Raw genomic sequence first — 18,406 nt, 5'->3', positions numbered from 1 at the left:
TAGTATTGAAAGATGCTTCCAATTTTACTAAGGCTTCTAATATAATCAGGCAAAATTTTGTATCCTTCTCAGTGCCAAGTGCCATGCCTATGATTTTTTCAAAGTAGAGCAAACCATATATTATTTGGCTAAAAGTTTAAGTGGGGTGGATTAAGGGTATATAAACTACAACTTCAGACTAATAAACTCTTCTTTAAAGTGAAGGTTTGTGTAACTACACTCCCTATGTTTGGAAATTCTCTGTAATAGTTACAGAGAATGCAGCCTTCAAACAACTATTTACAGTAGAGATGGGAATGAAGCAAGCCTCCAGTAAGGTACAGTGAGAGTTGCAATCCAAGAACAAGAGCTGCCTGAACAATTTCAAACTTTGAGGTTTATCAACTGCATATCGAAATATTTATCCATTGCATTTATCCATTGCACTTCAGCTGACAAGCACCTAACAGAATACATTATATTTTATTCACAGAATGCTATGATGTAGAGGTCAAGCAGATAAATGGTGCCCTTGGGTTGGCCATAATGGAACATCTTCTCATTTACGTTCACTGTTCTTATCCACAATGCCACACTGGCCCTCAATATATACACAACTGACATATGTATGCCTAAAGTGAAAAGTGACTGGTGCTGCACTGAACTCTGAATCCTAATTGCTACTGTCATCAACAGGCCTGAAAGAAGAAAAGCCCTCCCTTTATCCACCATCTTGAGGGAGAGGAAGACAAGCCAGCTCCCTTCAGCCACCATCTTGAAGGGAGAGAGAGGGGCAGGCGAGCTCCAACTGCCTTGCCCGGAGGAAGACCAGCCCTCCCTTCAGCCACCATCTTGAAGGGAGAGAGAGGGGCAGGCGAGCTCCAACTGCCTTGCCTGGAGGAAGACCAGCCCTCCCTTAGCCACCATCTTGAAGGGAGAGAGAGGGGCAGGCAAGCACCAACTGCCTTGCCTGAAAGAAGACAAGCCCTCCCTTCAACCACCATCTTGAAGGGGAGAGAGGCAGGCTAGCTCCACCAGGCCTGCCTGGAAGAAGCAGAGTCCTCCTTCTAGTCCATCTGCCTTGGTCCAGGCCTCAGAGGGAGAGAAGAATGCTGGACCTGATCCCCTCCTCCCCTCACCATTCCCTTCTCCTTTTGTGTCGTGTCTTTTAGATTGTAAGCCTGCGGGCAGGGAACTGTCTGGTTAAAAAATAATAAATGTAAGCCGTCCTGAGAGCCATTAGGGCTGAAGGGCGGGATACAAATACCTAAATAAATAAATAAATAAATAAATAAATAAATAAATAAAATAAACAGGCCTCCAAGGGAGAGCAGATCTGCTAGACTTTTCCCCTTCCCTACCGTCATTCCCATCTCCTTTTGTGTCTTGTCTTTTTTAGATTGTAAGCCCGAGGGCAGGGAAATGTCTAATTAACAAACTGTAACCCTGCTCTGATAGCCTTGGCTGAAGAGCAGAGTATAAATAAATGAATATTATTATTATTATTATTATTACAGTATTAATAATCATCTCCTACTAAGTGAGTGCTGGACAGTTGTTAATGGACTGTAATTTTGCTTTGCTCAAACTGCACATTATGATAGCAAACCACTTTAAACTACAAGGTGGGAACTGGTGCCCTAAAGTCCAGAACCACCCTGCAAAGCCTTATCAACCAACCTCTAGTGTTCATGCTGTGCTCCTCCTCACCATAACCCCACTCCTCCTCACCATAACCCCACTCCCCACCATAACCTCCTTCAAGGGCACTCCAGTGTAACTGTTTGGTGAATACTTTATACACTTCTGAAGTCAGAACCCATATCATCTTTGTTCCTATCAATTTCTTTCTGAAGTACTTGATATTTGGGTAATTCTGGAAGTACTCAGGAAGCATGAGAAGCACTCAGGTTTTGGAGGGATGTTGAGATCATCAGCAGTGCTCAGTAAGCAATGGTGAGCAAGAGCATCAAGCCTCTGTGAACTGCCATCCTCCAGCTACAACAGCTATTTGGTATCCTGGTTACTTAGAAAGTCAAGGAAAGGAAATCAACATAGGAAATATTAACATCAACAGAATAAGTCATTGTGAGGATCTGTGGGGAGTCAGTGGTAGAAAGAAGGGAGGGAGCTTCCTGGTTTTATCAAATGCAAGAACCTGCATGTATTAATTAGGAAAATTTTTGGTTTCATTTGGAGGGACCATTTTCTAATCTGATGCAATTCTGTTTCTTTTAAAAAAATAAAAAAATTAGGGGAGGGAAAGACTTAGGACAGGGGTAGGCAACCTGCGGCCCGCGGGCCGGATGTGGCCCGGCGAGGCCTTGGGACCGGCCCCAGCGAGGTCCTGCTGCCGATTGCCGCCGGGGCCTTTGGCCTCTCGCGCGCAGGGGCAAGGGGGGCAATTGTCTATAGATGCCTCAGAAACATGCATTTATATTAACATTTTTTAAAAAATCAGCAATTTTTTTTGTGTGTCCTCCACTTTTTTTAAAAAAAGTGTCCACCATTTGAAAATGTTGTCCTACATTTGTCCCGGTTTATTTATTTATTTAAATTTTTTTAAAAAATTATTTAATTATTTATTTTTTGGCTTCGGCCCCCCAGTTGTCTGAGAGACAGCAACCCGGCCCCCCGGCTCAAAAAGGTTGCCTACCCCTGACTTAGGATGTGTTTTGGTATGGAGAAGAGAGGAAAAGCAAGCCATCATGATTATGGGGAGAAGAAAGGAGATCAGACATTTCTGAAAATTACTCTTTTTCAGGAGAGATGTTTGGAGACCAGAAACAAATAAGCAGACACTTTATCTACAACTTATTCACATACCATAACTTTAAAGAAAATTAAATCACAATAAAGTTTTACCAAAGTATTTAAAAGAAATTATTAAAAGGATAAAAGTCTTCAATTACCAGAACAAAAGTGTTAAAACATGTATTTAGTGCAGAGGAAGGACCATGTTATCTAGTTATCACATCACTGAAGAGCTCAGTCCATGAGATAAAAATTTACCGTGTAGACATACGCCAGGTCAACTATGGGCTCTGCTCTCCAAATGAATACGATGCAGGCACTAATAAATATACAACAGATCATGTTTCACTGTACAACAGAAAGCACAGAATACATTAAGGCTGTAATCCCTTTAATGAACATACTGTATATAGTCATGCACAGTGGAACCTTATTATACGCGAGGGATCCGTTCCGGATCCCTCCGCGTATAAAAAAATCCGCCTATGCTCGAGCACCATTGTTTCCAATGAGGCTTGTGCGCGGCGGTGCACAAGGCGCAACGGGTGCGCGCGCCCATTCAATTGAATGGGACGCGCGCCCCTTCTGCCCCGCGTGCGCAGGCGGCTTTGAGCGCCTATGCTCAAAGCCGCCTATAAAAAGGCAGCGTATGCGGAGGCTCCACTGTATAAGTCTAGAAATTTTAGTCGAAAAATTGATCCCAAAAACCTAGACCGACTTATCCATGGGTCAATGTAAATACTACATTTTAAAAAGGGAACCATCCCTTGGTTAAAGGTGAGAGTGCATTCTGTCTTGGAAACATTGACCTCCCTCTTCTCTCTCTTCCATCCAGCCTTTAGTGTGAGCCAAAACAGTTATGCCTACCAGAATTTTGTAGGTTCTTTGGCATTGTTTCCCTTTGCTTCATCATTTAGAATAGACCCTTTGTTGCAGGTCCCTAAGTTTTACCCTCAACTTATCCTTGGGTCATATTAAAATCCATAATTTGCCCCCAAAACCTGCCCTCAACTTATATGAGGTTGACTTACAGTCAAGAATATATGCTAGGTCCAAAACACACTGCAGAAATCATTCAGTTTGAGGCCTCTTTAACTGCCCTGGCACAATGCTACCTAGGGAATCCTGGGAGCTGTAGTTTTGTGTGACATTTGGCCTCCTCTATCAGAGCACTCTGGTACCAAAGCAAACTATAATTCCCAGGATTCCCCAGCACTGAGCCAGAGTAGTTACAGTGGTTTCAACTGGATGATTCCTGCAGTGTTTTCAACCTTAGTGGGATCTAACCTTGGAACAGACACATACAGTGGGCCCTTATTATACACTGGGGTTTGGTTCCAAGATCCCCCGTGTATAACAAAATCTGTGTATGCTAAAGTCCCATTAAATATAATGACATAGCAAAATGGTGTCCCTTAGAAAAAATGGAAAATCAAGGTTTGACATTTGAAATTTATACTTTTTTGGAACATTTTCAAAGCGTGGATGCTTGAATCCATGTATAAAAAATCTGTGTATAAGGAGGGCCAAATGTATATGAATGAACATATTCAACCAATATTTCTGCTGATTTAGCAATATTACTACACTATGCCCTTGGATACGTCATAAGGTAAAAGCAGCAAGTTATATGCTTGCTTCATCCCTGAATGTATGTATCATATCAAGTTTATATTTTCTGTTATATCTATCAGCAGTCATATATAGCTCCTTCTTATATGACAGTATACACACACACACACACACACACACACGCACACCTGTCCTATTTTAAAAAACAAATAATTACAGAAGGGAAAGTCCCCAAATACAGTGCATCAATATATTTTCCAACACTGTGTAAACTCTTACATTATTAAAAACAGAAACCAAAGTTATTGAACTTAACCACAAACTTACAATGTTAGTTTTTAAAAAAATTAAGCACACTATATAACTTTTTAACCCAGGTACAAACTGGAAACGTTTCAAACATTTCAAGATACAAATACAGCCAGAAAAACTTTACGCAATTCATCTTCTCTGGGAGCCACAATACAATGATTCCATTTCAACACTGCATGAGGCTGCATGAGATCAGTTGACAAATCCAAACTCCAGTACAGATTTGTGAACTGACATGTTCCTTTTATATCTCCACAGCGATATCACTTCCTACACTTTCTGAGCTGCATGTTCACTTAGTTATCCCAGTTCTTACGAAGCCATGTTGACTCACTTGGAGTCATCACTTTATCTTTTGTTTCTAGAAGCAGCAAAGCTATAGCTAACTTATTTTATATACAAAGCATCACATGTCTTCTGGACCATGTGTGTGTGCAGGCTGGGCCAAATAAAGTGTGGTACATCAAGTTTTCTGAAAAGCATAATAGATCTATTTAGGGCATGCTGTCAGCAGAAGCGTAATGGCAACCCTCAGCCCAAAGTTTGCAAGCTCCCTCTGTCCATTATTGTTGATGCCACACCAGCCCAAGCTTATTATGATGAGGCATAATTCAGCCATTCATATAAAGATATAAAGAGAATTAGCTCTTTTAACCTATTTTTACTGAATATAGTGAGGTAATATGACCCTTAGTTCACATAAACTTAGCTGGCTGATTCCCAAGGGCCCACAGCTAAGCATAAATGAACAGGTCTTACAAGTCTCCATTTCTCAAAGCTTTTTTTCACATTCTGGTCTACTCTTCAAAATGGTTTATAAACATCTGGAGCTACCTATAGAAATGTATATAGGCTTAACAGATAACAAATCAGGAGCACACATAGCATGCAAAATTCTACTTTTAGGGCCCAAACACACAGGCCAAAATAAAGCTGCTTCAGGTCACTTTGGAGGTATGCTGTTTAAATGCTGCATGCATTCTAAGAACTTGGAAGGTGCGCCAAAGTCATGCTCCAATCCTAAGGACTGGAGCGCAGCTGTGGCACAGCTTCTGGCCTCTTAAGATGTGAGTGTCATTTAAACAGCATACAGTGGGTCCTCGCCTTACGCAGGGATCCGTTCCGGATCCCTCCGCGTAAGGCGATTTCCGCCTATGCTCAAGCCCCATTGGAAACAATGGGGCTTGTGCATGGTGGTGCGGCGGTGCGCAAGCGCCATTCAATTGAATGGGGTGCGCTGCCCCTTCCGCCCCGCGGCTTGAGCACGTATGCTCAAGCCACGTAAAGCGTGCTCGCGTATGATGCGGGCGCGCTGTACCTCCAACGTGTCCCAAAGCAGCTTTATTCTGGCCTGTCTGGGCCTAAGAAAGCTGTGGACATTATCCAGCTTTACCCTTCATTCTCAGGCTACTTTCCTTGACACCATAGTATTCAAGCTATATTTGCACGGTGCCTACTCAAGGATACTAACTTTTCAAAGTACTGTAGTACAGTCGGAGCTCTGTGTTCATGGATTCTTTATCCATGGATTCAACCATCTATGGCTTGAAAATATTCCCAATATATCTACAAAAAAAGCAAACCTTTATTTTGCCATTTTATATAAGGAATATCATTTGACTATGCCATTGTACTTAATGGGATGAACATCCACAGATTTTGGTATCCATAGGGCATCCTGGAAGCAAACTCCAGCTGATATCAGGGGCCCACTGCACCATGCGTTTGAAGAAGCCAGCATGGTGTACTGGTTTGAACACTGTATGACTCTGAAGATCAAAGTTCAAATCCCTACTTGGCCATGAAACCCACTGGCTGACCCTGGGCAGGTCACACTCTCTCAGCCTCAGAGGATGACAATGGCAAACCTTCCCTGAAGAAACTGCCAAGAAAGTCCTATGATAGGGATGCCTTATTGTCACCGTAAGTTGGAATGACTTGAAGGCACACAATTTTCTGGCAGTGGCTTCCCCCCCCCCCCAGCCATTTTTGCTAGAAAAAAAATGCTAATTTGAGGGTGGTCTGGGGGGGGGGTGCAAGTCTCTGTCTCTCAGCCTCAGAATATGGCAGTGGCACATCCCCTCTGAAGAAACCTCTCAAGAAAACCTGGTTATAGGGTCACCATAAGCTGGAACAACTTGAAGGTACACAACAACAAAACATGTGTGTGAACATTCTAACAAGGGTGTCACCGCAAAAACTGGCATCTAGCTGCACTGTGTCCTTGTAACAAAAACCTGGAGCTTTACAAAGGATAATATAGGTTTGTTGTTGCTGTGTGCCTCCAAATTGTTTCTAACTTATGGCAACACTAAGGTGAACTTATCATTGGGTTTTCCTGGCAAAATTTGTTCAAAGGGGGCTTTCCATTACTTTCCTCTGAGGCTGAGAGAGTGTGACTTGCTCAAGATCACCTAGTAGGGTTCATGGCTGAGCCAGGATCTGAGCCCTGGTCTCCAGAACTGTAGTCCGACACTCAAACAACTCCGCCGTGACAATATAGGTACCAGCTGTTATTGATACTCCTGCATAGGGTTACTATAGTGGACCCTTGTTATCTGCTGGGGTTTGGTTCCAGCCCCCCCCCCCGTGGATAACAAAATCCATGCGCCCACATCATACGCGGATGCCTTTTATGTGGCTTTCAGCTTATGCTGAAAGCCATGCAACGGAACTAGAACGGTGCGCACGCCGCATGCACAAGTCCATTACTTTCAATGGGGCTCAAGCATATGAGCTATTTGCTTTACACTGGGGAGGGGGGTTTGGAATGGATCCCCACATAAAGCAAGGGCGCACTGTAATGGAAAAGGATGTCTCTAAAATAAAACGGAAATTGAAGGTTTGCTATGTGGAATTCATATTTTTTAAGAATATTTTCAAGCCGTGGATGTTTGAATCTGTGGGTTAAAGAATCCGTGGATACGGAGGGCTGCCTGTCCTGTGCCTGAGAAGTGAGGTGGCAGTTTACAATATGCGCATGGATGAACACTGCTATGAGCTCTGCTGGGACTATATGAGCAGCTTTGCTTTGAGGGGTGCTTTGCTCTGCCTTGCTCACTGTCCTGCAAGCACACAGTTCTGGTTTAAAGGGCAAACCTCTTACACCGGGATCCAGCCAGACTTTCTGGGCTCCAAAGTTCGTTAACCAGCGCAATCCCTGAAGTGTCCCAGAGCCCCTAATTGACCTGGGGTCGCCTTTTGGTCTCCATTCTCCCCTCAACCCACCCCAGCCTCCATTTTACCCGCCCCTCCTCACAGGTGCTCCTCCTTTTTCCAGGACCTGCCCTCCATCCCCAGCTTCTCTGTCCAGGACCAGAGGTCCTCCCTTTCCGCCTTTCCTCTCCAGGAGGCAAGCATTGCGAAATGTCCTCCATTCTGAGCAGGGCTATGAACAGAGCGACCAGGGGCCCCGCTTTTCCCATGACTGTCCTCCATTTCCATCCTCTGCCCGGGAGGGATTCCAAACGTCCTCCATTCTGAGCAGGACCATGAAGAGGGGGCGGCCAAAGGTGGTCCTCCTTTTGCAGGACATGTCCTCTATTTCCGCCTCCTCTGCGCAGAGGACAGAGTTCCGAGCGTCCTCCATTTTGAGCAGGACTCAAGCAGCTTGCGTTGGGTATTCCTAGGCGCTTGTGGCGCTTGCGTGGCCCCTGCCTCCCTTTGGGGTTCCCAGGACGCCCACATCCAAGCCCCGGGGGCTGTGTCCATGCCAAGAGCGGGGGCGCCGTCGGCCACCCCTCTTTCCCTGAGCCTCCCTCGGAAGCCTCCCTGAGAGGCCTGCCTTGCCATGTGCCCGGGAGGGACAATGCGGGCCCAGGGCGGGAAGAGAGGAAGTCAGCAAACCAGGCAGGGAGGGAGGGAGGCAGGGAGGAGGCCTGACAGCGGCCCTTCCACCAGGCCTCGCCTCTTGCCCTCCGCCGCCGCCAGGCCTCCTCCTCCTCCTCCTCCGAGGCTCAATGCAAACGTGGACCCGGGGCCCGAAGCCTCCCCCGTCGGGGCCTGGCTGGGCCTAGGCGCCCTTCCCTGCTCTCACCTCGTTGAGCTGCCTCTCGGCCGTCTCCCGCAGCGTGGAGTCCATGGTGCCCCGCAGGGCCTCGATTATAGTGTTGGGGTCCATGGCGGCCGCCGTCGCCGCGGGGCCCGAAGGAGGAAGGCTAGGCGAGGAAGAGGAGGAGGAGGAGGAGGAGGCCCTCTGCGCACATGGACCCCGCCGCTCCTTGGAGGCAGCCGGCGGCGCGAAAGGAGGGAGCAGGAGCGCCAAGGCCCCGGATGGAGCTCCCCGCGCGACGCCGATGGGAGGGAGAAGGAGGAGGGCGATGACGACTTCCGGTCGGGTGGGGCCCAGGGGCATCACGGGAGTTGTAGTCCCAGGAACAGGGAGGCCGGGCGCCCTCCATTCTGAGCGTGGCGGCGAAGGAGGGCGGCCAGAGGGCCCTCGGCTTTGTCTTTGTCTTATCCTCAGGACCTGTGCTACTCGTCCAAAGACATAGCCCTGCTAGTCTGTGGGATCAGTATCTAAAGAGACCGTGTAGGAGGCCCTTTGGGACTCACTGAAAGGCTTCCCCAGGCTTCAGCCTCCTTCCTCAGGGGCATTCGGTGCACTTGCTGTTGGTTGTTGTTGATGTTGTTTTAGTTCCGTGTTTTCATCTCAGCCCTTCTCAGATGAGGGAGGGTCTCCATGTGTGAGAGTGCAAGACCCTGAGGCCTGCTGGCTCAGGAGCTGAGGGCCCACAGGACCTGGGACTCAAGACTTGAGTCATAGCTATCTATAGAGGCCATCGTAGCAGATCAGATCTTTTTCATTCAGATGTTTCTAGAACAAAAAAGGGGCAGGGGCTAGAAATGGCGGATATGATTGTTATTATTATCACTGGACCCATATTTGACTAAGTTGGTCTTTGTAGGAGATTGCTTGCAGCCTTCCTGTATGTTACCATAATTGCTGACGGCAGAAATAAGGCTGAGGACACTGTCCCTGTGCAGAGGCAGAGAGTGCCACAGACTCCTAGACCTGGAAGAGACCCAAGGGCCACCCAGTCCAACCCCATTCTGCCATCCAGCAACTCACAATAATCAAAGGCCATCCTGCCTCTGTTTACAGACCTTTACTGAGGAGCTGTTTGTGATTACAACTTTGTGCCTAGAGGTGTGTTGGTAAAGTGTGAAGCGACAGACACTCAGCATCACAGTCCCCATAGTCATGTCACTAAAAAGATGTAGGACCATTAAGACATTTTTGGATGTCTACATTCCCTGGTGACTCCTACCAGCAAACTTGTTCTCGTATTTCTGGGCTATATCACACTGGGAAAATCTGGGGTTTAAACTGTCATTATCCCACAGCGTCACGATTAAAGAGGATTTATCCAGGGAATAACCAGCAAAATCTTGTGAATTATTAGTTGTTGGTTATTCCCTGGTCATTCTCAGGATAAGTCCTCTTCAATCACAATGTGATTCAGTTAAGAAAGACATGATCCTGAGCTTGCTTGGGGATCTCTCTTTCATAAGATTGCCATAAGTAGAAGGCCACTTGACAACATATTCTTTCTGGAATCTATTTTCTTCTCGGCTACTCTGAGGGTTGCAGCTAAGCTCAGGGAGATTGGGGCGATTATGACCATGCTAGATTATGCCGTTGTCCCTGCCAGTCAAAAAGTATTACTACAGTATTTCAACCCTTCAAACCCTGGCTCTGCTATACAGGACTAAGCTGTAACTCAGTGAGGGTATTCCTTTAATTTTAGAGGAAGTCTCTTGGAGCAGGCATTTAACTACCTAACAGCCCCTAACCAAATTCTTCCATCAATTTTTCCCCCTGAAAGCCAGTAGTCAAGCAGCTATCAAAGGTCATTATGCAATAATCGGACTGCTTAAAAGTCCAAGGAACAGTGACATAAAACATTGTGTTGTTGACAAATATCCATCTGTTTTCCCCACAATAAGCCTTTATGTCTTTCTCAGATGTCATGAAAAAAAATCAGAGTTAAAATATTGAGATAAAAATAAACATTGGGAATCCCAGTGTTCAAGATCAGTGATAATCCCTTGCAGACCATTGGTTACGGAGTGAAATGAGTGCAACTCTATTCGTAATCTCCTCACTAACCATCCAAATAAAACATTAATCTTGTTTAGCTGCTAAATCCATGATCCTCATTGCATTAACTTCTTTCAAACCCGTAAGTGATACTATGCTTTCCTCAAATGGCCTAATTTAATCATGGCTATCCGAATATGGCAATTGTGTGTCTTAATATTATAGTGGTTAGCACCAAATAGTAACAGTCTTGTGTGATGTGTAATATTACATTATGTATTTTCAAACTATTGTATTTCAGTTATAAACCTATGATGGGTGACCAACTCCATCAGGTCCTGCAGCTCAATGTTGTTGACTTTATGAGGGTTGCATGACTGTCCAAAATGGCAAACAAAATTTGAAAATCCACTTCTGGTTTGAAAGATGGAGTTTCTTATGTTAAACTTTACAGGGCATGCCCAGGAATGATTTAAAATGTGAATGGCTGCTCCCAAAAGATTCTGGGAAAGGTGGTTTACCCTTCTGAGGGACAGAAAAAGGGTGGTCTAGAGAAGACTGGCAGTCATAAAAACAGCCTTGGAGGTCACAATTTGCCCACTCTGGTTTATGAGATAATTTTTAAAGGCTGAGATTTGTATTTTGATGCACTCCACTTATCTGGATTTGGACTGCAAATAGGGGGTTTACTATTGCCATCCTCTGAGACTGAGAGCATGTGACTTGCCCAGGGTTATTCAGTGGGGTTATATATGCACTACTTACATTTAAATAAATAAATTGTATAAGTTTTGTTCCTTTTTGTGTTCTTATTGCAGTCTAAAATCCTTTTACACTGTGGAAGGGAGCACTATAGTTAGGAATTAATTACCACTGCAAAAAAATAATAATCTCAAAATCTAATGGATTACATTAAATTCTGAGATTAGTAGTCAGATATCCAAAAAATTAATGTCATGAGAACAAGTAGCTTGGCAGGAGCATCTATACATATTAACCTAATAGAGTAAGAGGTGAAAAGCTATCAGTTCCTCATATTGCATTTTGCATTTGCAATCACAAATATATGAGATGACTAAAACAGAATTGTTTAATCAGTGTCTATTTGGAATGCCATCTTCTTCATTCAAACTCAGTGTAGCATCAACTTCTTTTTAATTCAAAATTTTACAGGGATGTTCAGTCCTATTTGGAAGTCCTGCAGCCTACTCATACTCCTATCTTACTTCAAAACATTACTGTCCCTACCATTATTGGGCAAATTAAAATTGTCTCAACCAGCAGATGCTGGAGAGTCAAAAGTGTCCTTCTGTTGGAGGACAGAGCTGTATAACTAAATTAGCTGCTGTCTCAAATATGGTACAAAGCAGAATCCCATCACATATATTCATCTTTTAGTCCAGCCACTTTATATGTATGAGCAGGACAGACACTATTTTGCTTTGGTCTCAGGCAACAACATACCTTGGGTTGGTCCTGACCACCATAACCACCATGACTTGGGTGAGAGAATGGGAGGGAGTTAAATAGAGACGGAGATATTTTACATGCCAGCACTTTTACAGATCCTCATCTTATGTCATCTTGTAGCTTTGAGGAACTGGCTCAGCAAGGAAAAGAACAATTAGCCCCGCCCAGTACAAAGGGGAAATGTCATACAGTATTGGGAAGTATGAAGCATGTTGCAATCGTGTAGATGTCCTTGGAAGAAAGCCCAGTTGAAACCGGAAGAACAAGCTTCTAACTATCCTGACCCAGAAATCATACCCTTTTCTTCACAACTACTGGTTTAACACATGCAAATCTAATTTATTTGTCAGCTATGACAATTATAGTTTAGAGAGACAATTGTTACTCTAATAAAGGGGAAAGAAGGGGAAATTAATCCATCTCATAATCACATAGTGAATTCAGTTACTCTAAGCTAGTTTCATTATACATCATAAAAATTCTTATACAGAAGTAGCATTCACAGGTTCTTTAGTATAACCTGCAGCATTGTTTCTCTCTCTGTCTCCCAAAGTGACAGACTTCATTTTAAAGTTCTTACACATTGATGGACAGAATAACTTCTAATTATTTCACAATCATTTAATTTGCTGGGTGCCTTTGTTAATTGGTATAATAACTGTAATTTAACTTTTGAATTTTCAAACTAGACAGATGCTGTATTTTTGTAGTTAAAGATTTCAAATATAGTGGGGAAAATAAATTTCCCTCATTAAGGCCAAGAGAGAATATATGCCTGAAGCACCTTTTTTCCTGTGGTCTTGGATCTGTCAGAATGGCTTCAGATGCCACTGTCCTAGAAACCAGATATTCTAATGTTACAAAAGGGCTCCTGTCAAGACTCACTGCAGGATTATATCTTGCAGTGATCAGGTGGCAGGTAAAGACATAAAGATTATGGCCAGTAAAAAGGTGGCAGCTGTTAATCCTACTGAAGATAGTGGAATTAAAGAGATTACAGTCGGAAGGGCCCATTCAGTCCAATCACTGGCCATGCACAATATATATCTAAAACACTTCTGGTGCCCATCCTGTCTCTGTTTAAAGACTTGCAAAAAAGGAGAGTTCATCACCTTCTGAAGCAATCCATTCCAATGTCAAACATAATTTCAATCCACTGGTTCATGCTCTAATCTTTGAAGCAGCAGAAAACAAGCATGCTCCATTTAACACATGGCATCCCTTCAGATATTTAAAGATGGCTCCATATCACCTCTGTGCTCTCTTCTCCAAACCAATTTCTCAATATAATTATCCCCAGTCATTAGTGTATCCTGGCCCTCTGGAATACAGTTACTCTCTGCACTGTACCTCAGGCTGCATCTATGCTGCAGAATTAATGCAGTTTGACACTGCTTTAACTGCCACGGCTTAATGGTATGTGCTATGGACAAATCCCAGGATTCCATAGGATTGAGTTCTGACAGTTAAAGCAGTGTCAAACTGCATTAATTCTGCAGTGTGGTAACTGCACCAGTTTAAAGTCCTCATGTTCAGATTGAGACTCCTAACAAATGTGATCTTACCAACTGCTATAGAGTGCAATCCATCTCTTGCAAGAATTCCTTTTTCATTAAAGCACCAACCCAAGAAGCCAAATCTTTCTTGAAAGCACCATCTGCAAAATCAGTTATTTACTTCTAGTACTCTTCTCTCTCTTTCTTGTCCAGGTCCACAGGAAGGAGCAATTAAATAAAAACCTATGGTCCAGAATCCTTTATCTTTCTGTGCAGGGCCTCATAGTCCGTTGTAGTATGTTGAAGGCTATATTGCGCAGACACAGAATATCTGGAGGAATAATGTTGAGGAAGGCTGTTCTAAATCTGTGATAGACTTTCAACGTGTGTGTTTTTCTGCTTTGTTACACAGTGTAGGACACTTCAGTCACGTCATGAGAAGGAATGACTCACTGGAAATGCTAGGAAAGGTGGAGGTCTGTGGAGAGAGAGGAAGACCTTATGCTAGATGGGTGGACTCTATTAAGGAGACCACAGGCATTAATTTAAAGGGTCTAGAACAGTGGAAGACAGAGAGTCTTGGAGATGTCTCATCCACAGGGTTGCCTTGAGTTGGGATCTACTCAAGGGCAGTTAACAACAAGGGAGAGGAACTTGAGGAGACATTAACATTTTTCAGTTGATTTTGCTGCCTAAAGGTATTCTGAATAAGAGCTCTTTATAAATACAAACTGTGTATACATGCTTTTATGGTAAAAGTTTATCTATCTATACCTAGGAGTTGAGAGTCAGTGTGGCACTGTGTTGGATTAAGACTCTGGAGACTAGGGTGTAATTCAAATTTGGGCAAGTCACATGCTCTCAGCTTCAGGGAAAGGTAATGGCAAACTTCCTCTGAACAAATCTTGCCAAGAAAACTCCATTATAGGGTCGCTGTAAATAGGGAATGAATTGAAGGCGCAAAACAACAACAGTTACAGTACACTGTATTCAATGGTAGTTATAATTAGGCAATTTAGAAAAAATGTTTAGAACCACCTAATTATGTTGCCTGGCTTAGGTGGTATGAAGCGGTATATAAATGAAGCTGCTATTGCTATTGTTGCCACCGCCACCACTACTTCTAACATCATTATCAGCATCACCCCAGAGATGGCCACATCCATAATCCAAATATTATTTTTCTCAATTATTGGTGGATTATGTTATAATTGTTGGAATCAGTTTGAATCTTAAAAATCCCATTAATTTCACCATTTTCAACAACTTTTCCAGGCTTATTGTTTGCCCATCCCTACCCCCGCATCCAACCTTACAATAGGCTGATAAAAAGAAAAGGAAGAAACAGAGCTGTCATATTATAAAAGGGAAGTACTCCAAGCAATGAAAACAACCATGACTCCACAGCATGATCTGAGGGCATAAGATAATGCCACCTTCTAGAAGTTAAAATGGCTCTGGGTTTGATTAGTGTCTGTGTGGGACAATCACCTAGGAACATATCCCATATAGGCCGTCTTGAGCAGCATTATGGAAGAAACAGAAGAAAAGCCTATCTCCATAGTGTATACATAACCCTATAGTAAAGAATAGCTTCCTTGCTCAGTGTGGTGTTTGATATTCTGTTCAAGGGTGAAGGAAAGTGGTAGCCACATGTTTCAATCAATCAACCAAACAAATCAGACTTTTTCCCCCCTGGGTATTCTAACTCTATGGAGAGTCTTGCATTGAACAGTAAGCTCAGTTCGCTTCCCCCGATAAATGCACTGGTTACAGCAAGTTTCCCCTTTTCAAATGTGTTTCATATGCCCAACACTCTCTATTAAATGTTAATATTACTGTGTCTAGGAATTAGAAATTAATTTTTTTTAAGAAAAATTCTGAAAACTCTTGGCTTTTGATGTCATTCTTTTGAACTTGCATAAATATTGCCTCTGTAACCTAGTCATGTACATCCTGATGTGGTTTTCTCAAAACACTGCTAGCTAGAACTTACTTAAGCAGTATATCAAATTGGATATGAAATCAAAGTCATAGTGATACAGTATATGTAATTAGGGTTTCTGTCTGGCTGGTTTTAAACTGGTTTAATTATGACCAGACTTTCTCTTTGCCAGTCCTCAGTGTTATGAAAGGCAATATACGTTCTGTAGCACTCTGGACAGTAATCACTTGCACTGGAGAACTGCTTTGTTCTTCTTGTTATAATGGGAAATAAGTATCCCTAAAGCAAGTGGGAAGGAGAAAACAAAATGGCCAATATTGTAATCCCCTTATTTATCAAATGTATATCGTGCCTTTCTACCACAAATGGTGTTCGAGGTGCCTAAAAAATCAATATCTTACCATAACACAAAGCACAAACATATCAGTAAAACCTCATGATAGGGTTGCCATAAGTCAGAAATGACTCGAAGGCACACAACACATACACACACAAAAACCATAGACAGCACCCTACACATTAACAAATAAATTTAACAGTTTGGTCTCATGTCTATATATTTTCCCATGCAGCTAATATTGTAACAACAATATTAGAAACACAGAATTTAAGATCCATCTCCAGAGTTACAAATATAGAAGCAAAGGTTCCGCCAAAGCTCCCTGGAAGGCCCATAAAAATGGGAGATCAGTAATGGAAGAAGTGATTTGCAGTGCCCAAGTGTTACAAATGAAATTACTTGGAATCAACAATTTGTTCTCTTTGGTGGTTTACAGACCGCCCTTTTGGGGCGGCCTGTTCCCGCCCCTTTCCCCGCTGGATCGGGGCCTCAGCTGCCACAGTGGCAGCCTCTGAGGCCCCAATCCACCGCTTTCCAGGCCACTTCTCCGCAGCCTGGAAAGAGGTGTCCTTGGGGCTTCATGCCCCAAGGACACCCGACAGCGGCAGGGAGACAGAGAATGGGGCTGCTTGACCCCTTTCTCTTTTGTGTTGCTAGCGCAGCTGTGTAAAGGCTGCACCCAGTGACACAAACTTGGAAGGAGCTCCATTTCGGAGCTTCTTCCAGCACCGCGGAAAGGGCGCCCCAGGCACCCTCGCACTTCCGAGCCACTCTGTTTGGAGGCGGCACGGTCGTGACGTCCCAATGGCAGCGCCCATGTAAAATAGGCACCACCATGTTGTATGTACTAGGTACATACTAGGGTTAGGGCGTCCGGAAAGGACGCCCTTTCCTAACCCTAGTACGTACTTTTTGCGCGTCTGGAACCTGCCTTTATTTACTTTAAAGTGGCAAACATTTAAGTACGATAACAATTAATTACAAAGGGAAAGCAATTAATTACATAGGATAAATTGTTAATTAAGAATTAATCATCATGAGTCTGGCTCAGTAGGTGAGGTTTTCTGAGAGAGGTCTTCCTGAGCAGTCTATGATGGAAGGACTCACACGCCACAAAAGGGCTTTTAATAGGGTTTTTGTTATTATTGTATGCCTTCAAGTCCTTTCCTATTTATGGTGACCCTAAGGTGAACCTATCATAGGGTTTTCTTGGCAAGATTTGTTCGGAGGGGGTTTGCCACTGCCTTCCTCCAAGATTGAGAGTACAGTATGTGACTTGCCCAAGATCACCTAGTGGTTTTCCATGGCCAAGCAGGGATTCGAACCTTGATTTCCAGAGTTATAGTCCATCACTCAAACCACTAAGCCATGCACACTGTGCCATTTTTAATCACAGTTTTTAAACAGCTCTTAATAATTTTAATTGTTCTAGACTGGTTCTTTAATGTTACTGATTAATTAATTAATTCTATTATATTGTTGACCCTTTTTATGCTTTAAATATATTGGATTCAGTATAATTTGTAAATTGCCTTGAGACCCAGTTTTAGGGAAAAGAGATCTCTGCTTATTTACATAGAGTATATATATTAGATATTTTTTGCAGTTTTAACTATGTGCAAATTTTCTGGATTAAAAAAAAAAGAAAAATGTCCAATTATCTCTCACCCCATTTTCCTTCTTTGTCTCAACCAAAAGGATGGGTAGGTATTACCAAAACCAGCAGACAGGGTAGTGGCTCATGCTCTTTTGCATTACCTCAGTTGCCTGTATAAGAAACTATTACATGTTGAATCTCCTGTACAAGAAACTTCCATATATCCTCGATTATAAGTCAACCTCCCGTATAGGTTGAGGGCAGATTTTGGGGCCATGACCTGCAGATAAGTCAAGGATAAAACTTGGAGCCTCCTTCAGTGTGTGTATGTGTGCGTACAGCAAGAGAGACTCTAATTGAGGCTTCTTGTTTCACCAGATAGCCAGGACCAGTGCTGGCGGGAGAGGGACTCTGTTTGTCTAACAGCAATTAATCACTCAGGACTCTTTCTGCTTGACTCAAGAGAGAAATAAACTCTCTTCACACCGAACAGGGAAATCTGAACGAACTGCTATCACATTACCATACTGAGTCGTAAAGAAGTCGGACTGGGATTTTGGGGTCAATTTTTGGGCATAAATTTTTAGATTTATAGATGAGTATATACGGTACTACATGTTGAATTGCAAATGCTTCGGACCTGAAGTGTTTTGGATTTCAAATGTTTTGATTTTGAAGTATTTACATATACATAATCTTGAAGATGGGACCCAAACCTAAATATTAAATTCATTTATGTTTCATATGAACGTTATAAACATAGTCTGAAGGTAACTTTAGGTAATGAGAAAATTTAAATAGTCAAAGGATTCCTATACCTTGGATGAAATACTGACCTGAACTGTGACTGCAGTAGAGAAATAAAAAGACTAGGATTAGGAAGGGAAGCTATGAAAGA

At 43.1% G+C, this 18,406-nt stretch overlaps 1 protein-coding gene across 1 annotated transcript in view; it reads right to left on the bottom strand.

Annotated features, from left to right (window-relative positions):
• IPO7 (importin 7) overlaps positions 1-9,116 on the bottom strand; it is a 76,124-nt gene extending 67,008 nt beyond the window's left edge. Inside the window, exon 1 of the mRNA XM_089521152.1 lies at positions 8,654-9,116. Within this exon, the coding sequence (XP_089377278.1) occupies positions 8,654-8,971 (318 nt within the window). The 5' untranslated portion in view covers positions 8,972-9,116. The remainder of the gene's footprint in view (positions 1-8,653) is intronic.
• Between the last annotated feature and the right edge of the window lie 9,290 nt (positions 9,117-18,406).

Source organism: Sceloporus occidentalis, unplaced genomic scaffold (genome assembly GCF_023333645.1).
Source record: "Sceloporus occidentalis isolate IW3139 unplaced genomic scaffold, rSceOcc1.0.p SCAF_4, whole genome shotgun sequence".
NCBI classification, from domain to species: domain Eukaryota; kingdom Metazoa; phylum Chordata; class Lepidosauria; order Squamata; family Phrynosomatidae; genus Sceloporus; species Sceloporus occidentalis.
The sequence above is the reverse complement of the archived record's forward strand: the minus strand, read 5'-3'. Positions and strand labels throughout refer to the sequence as shown.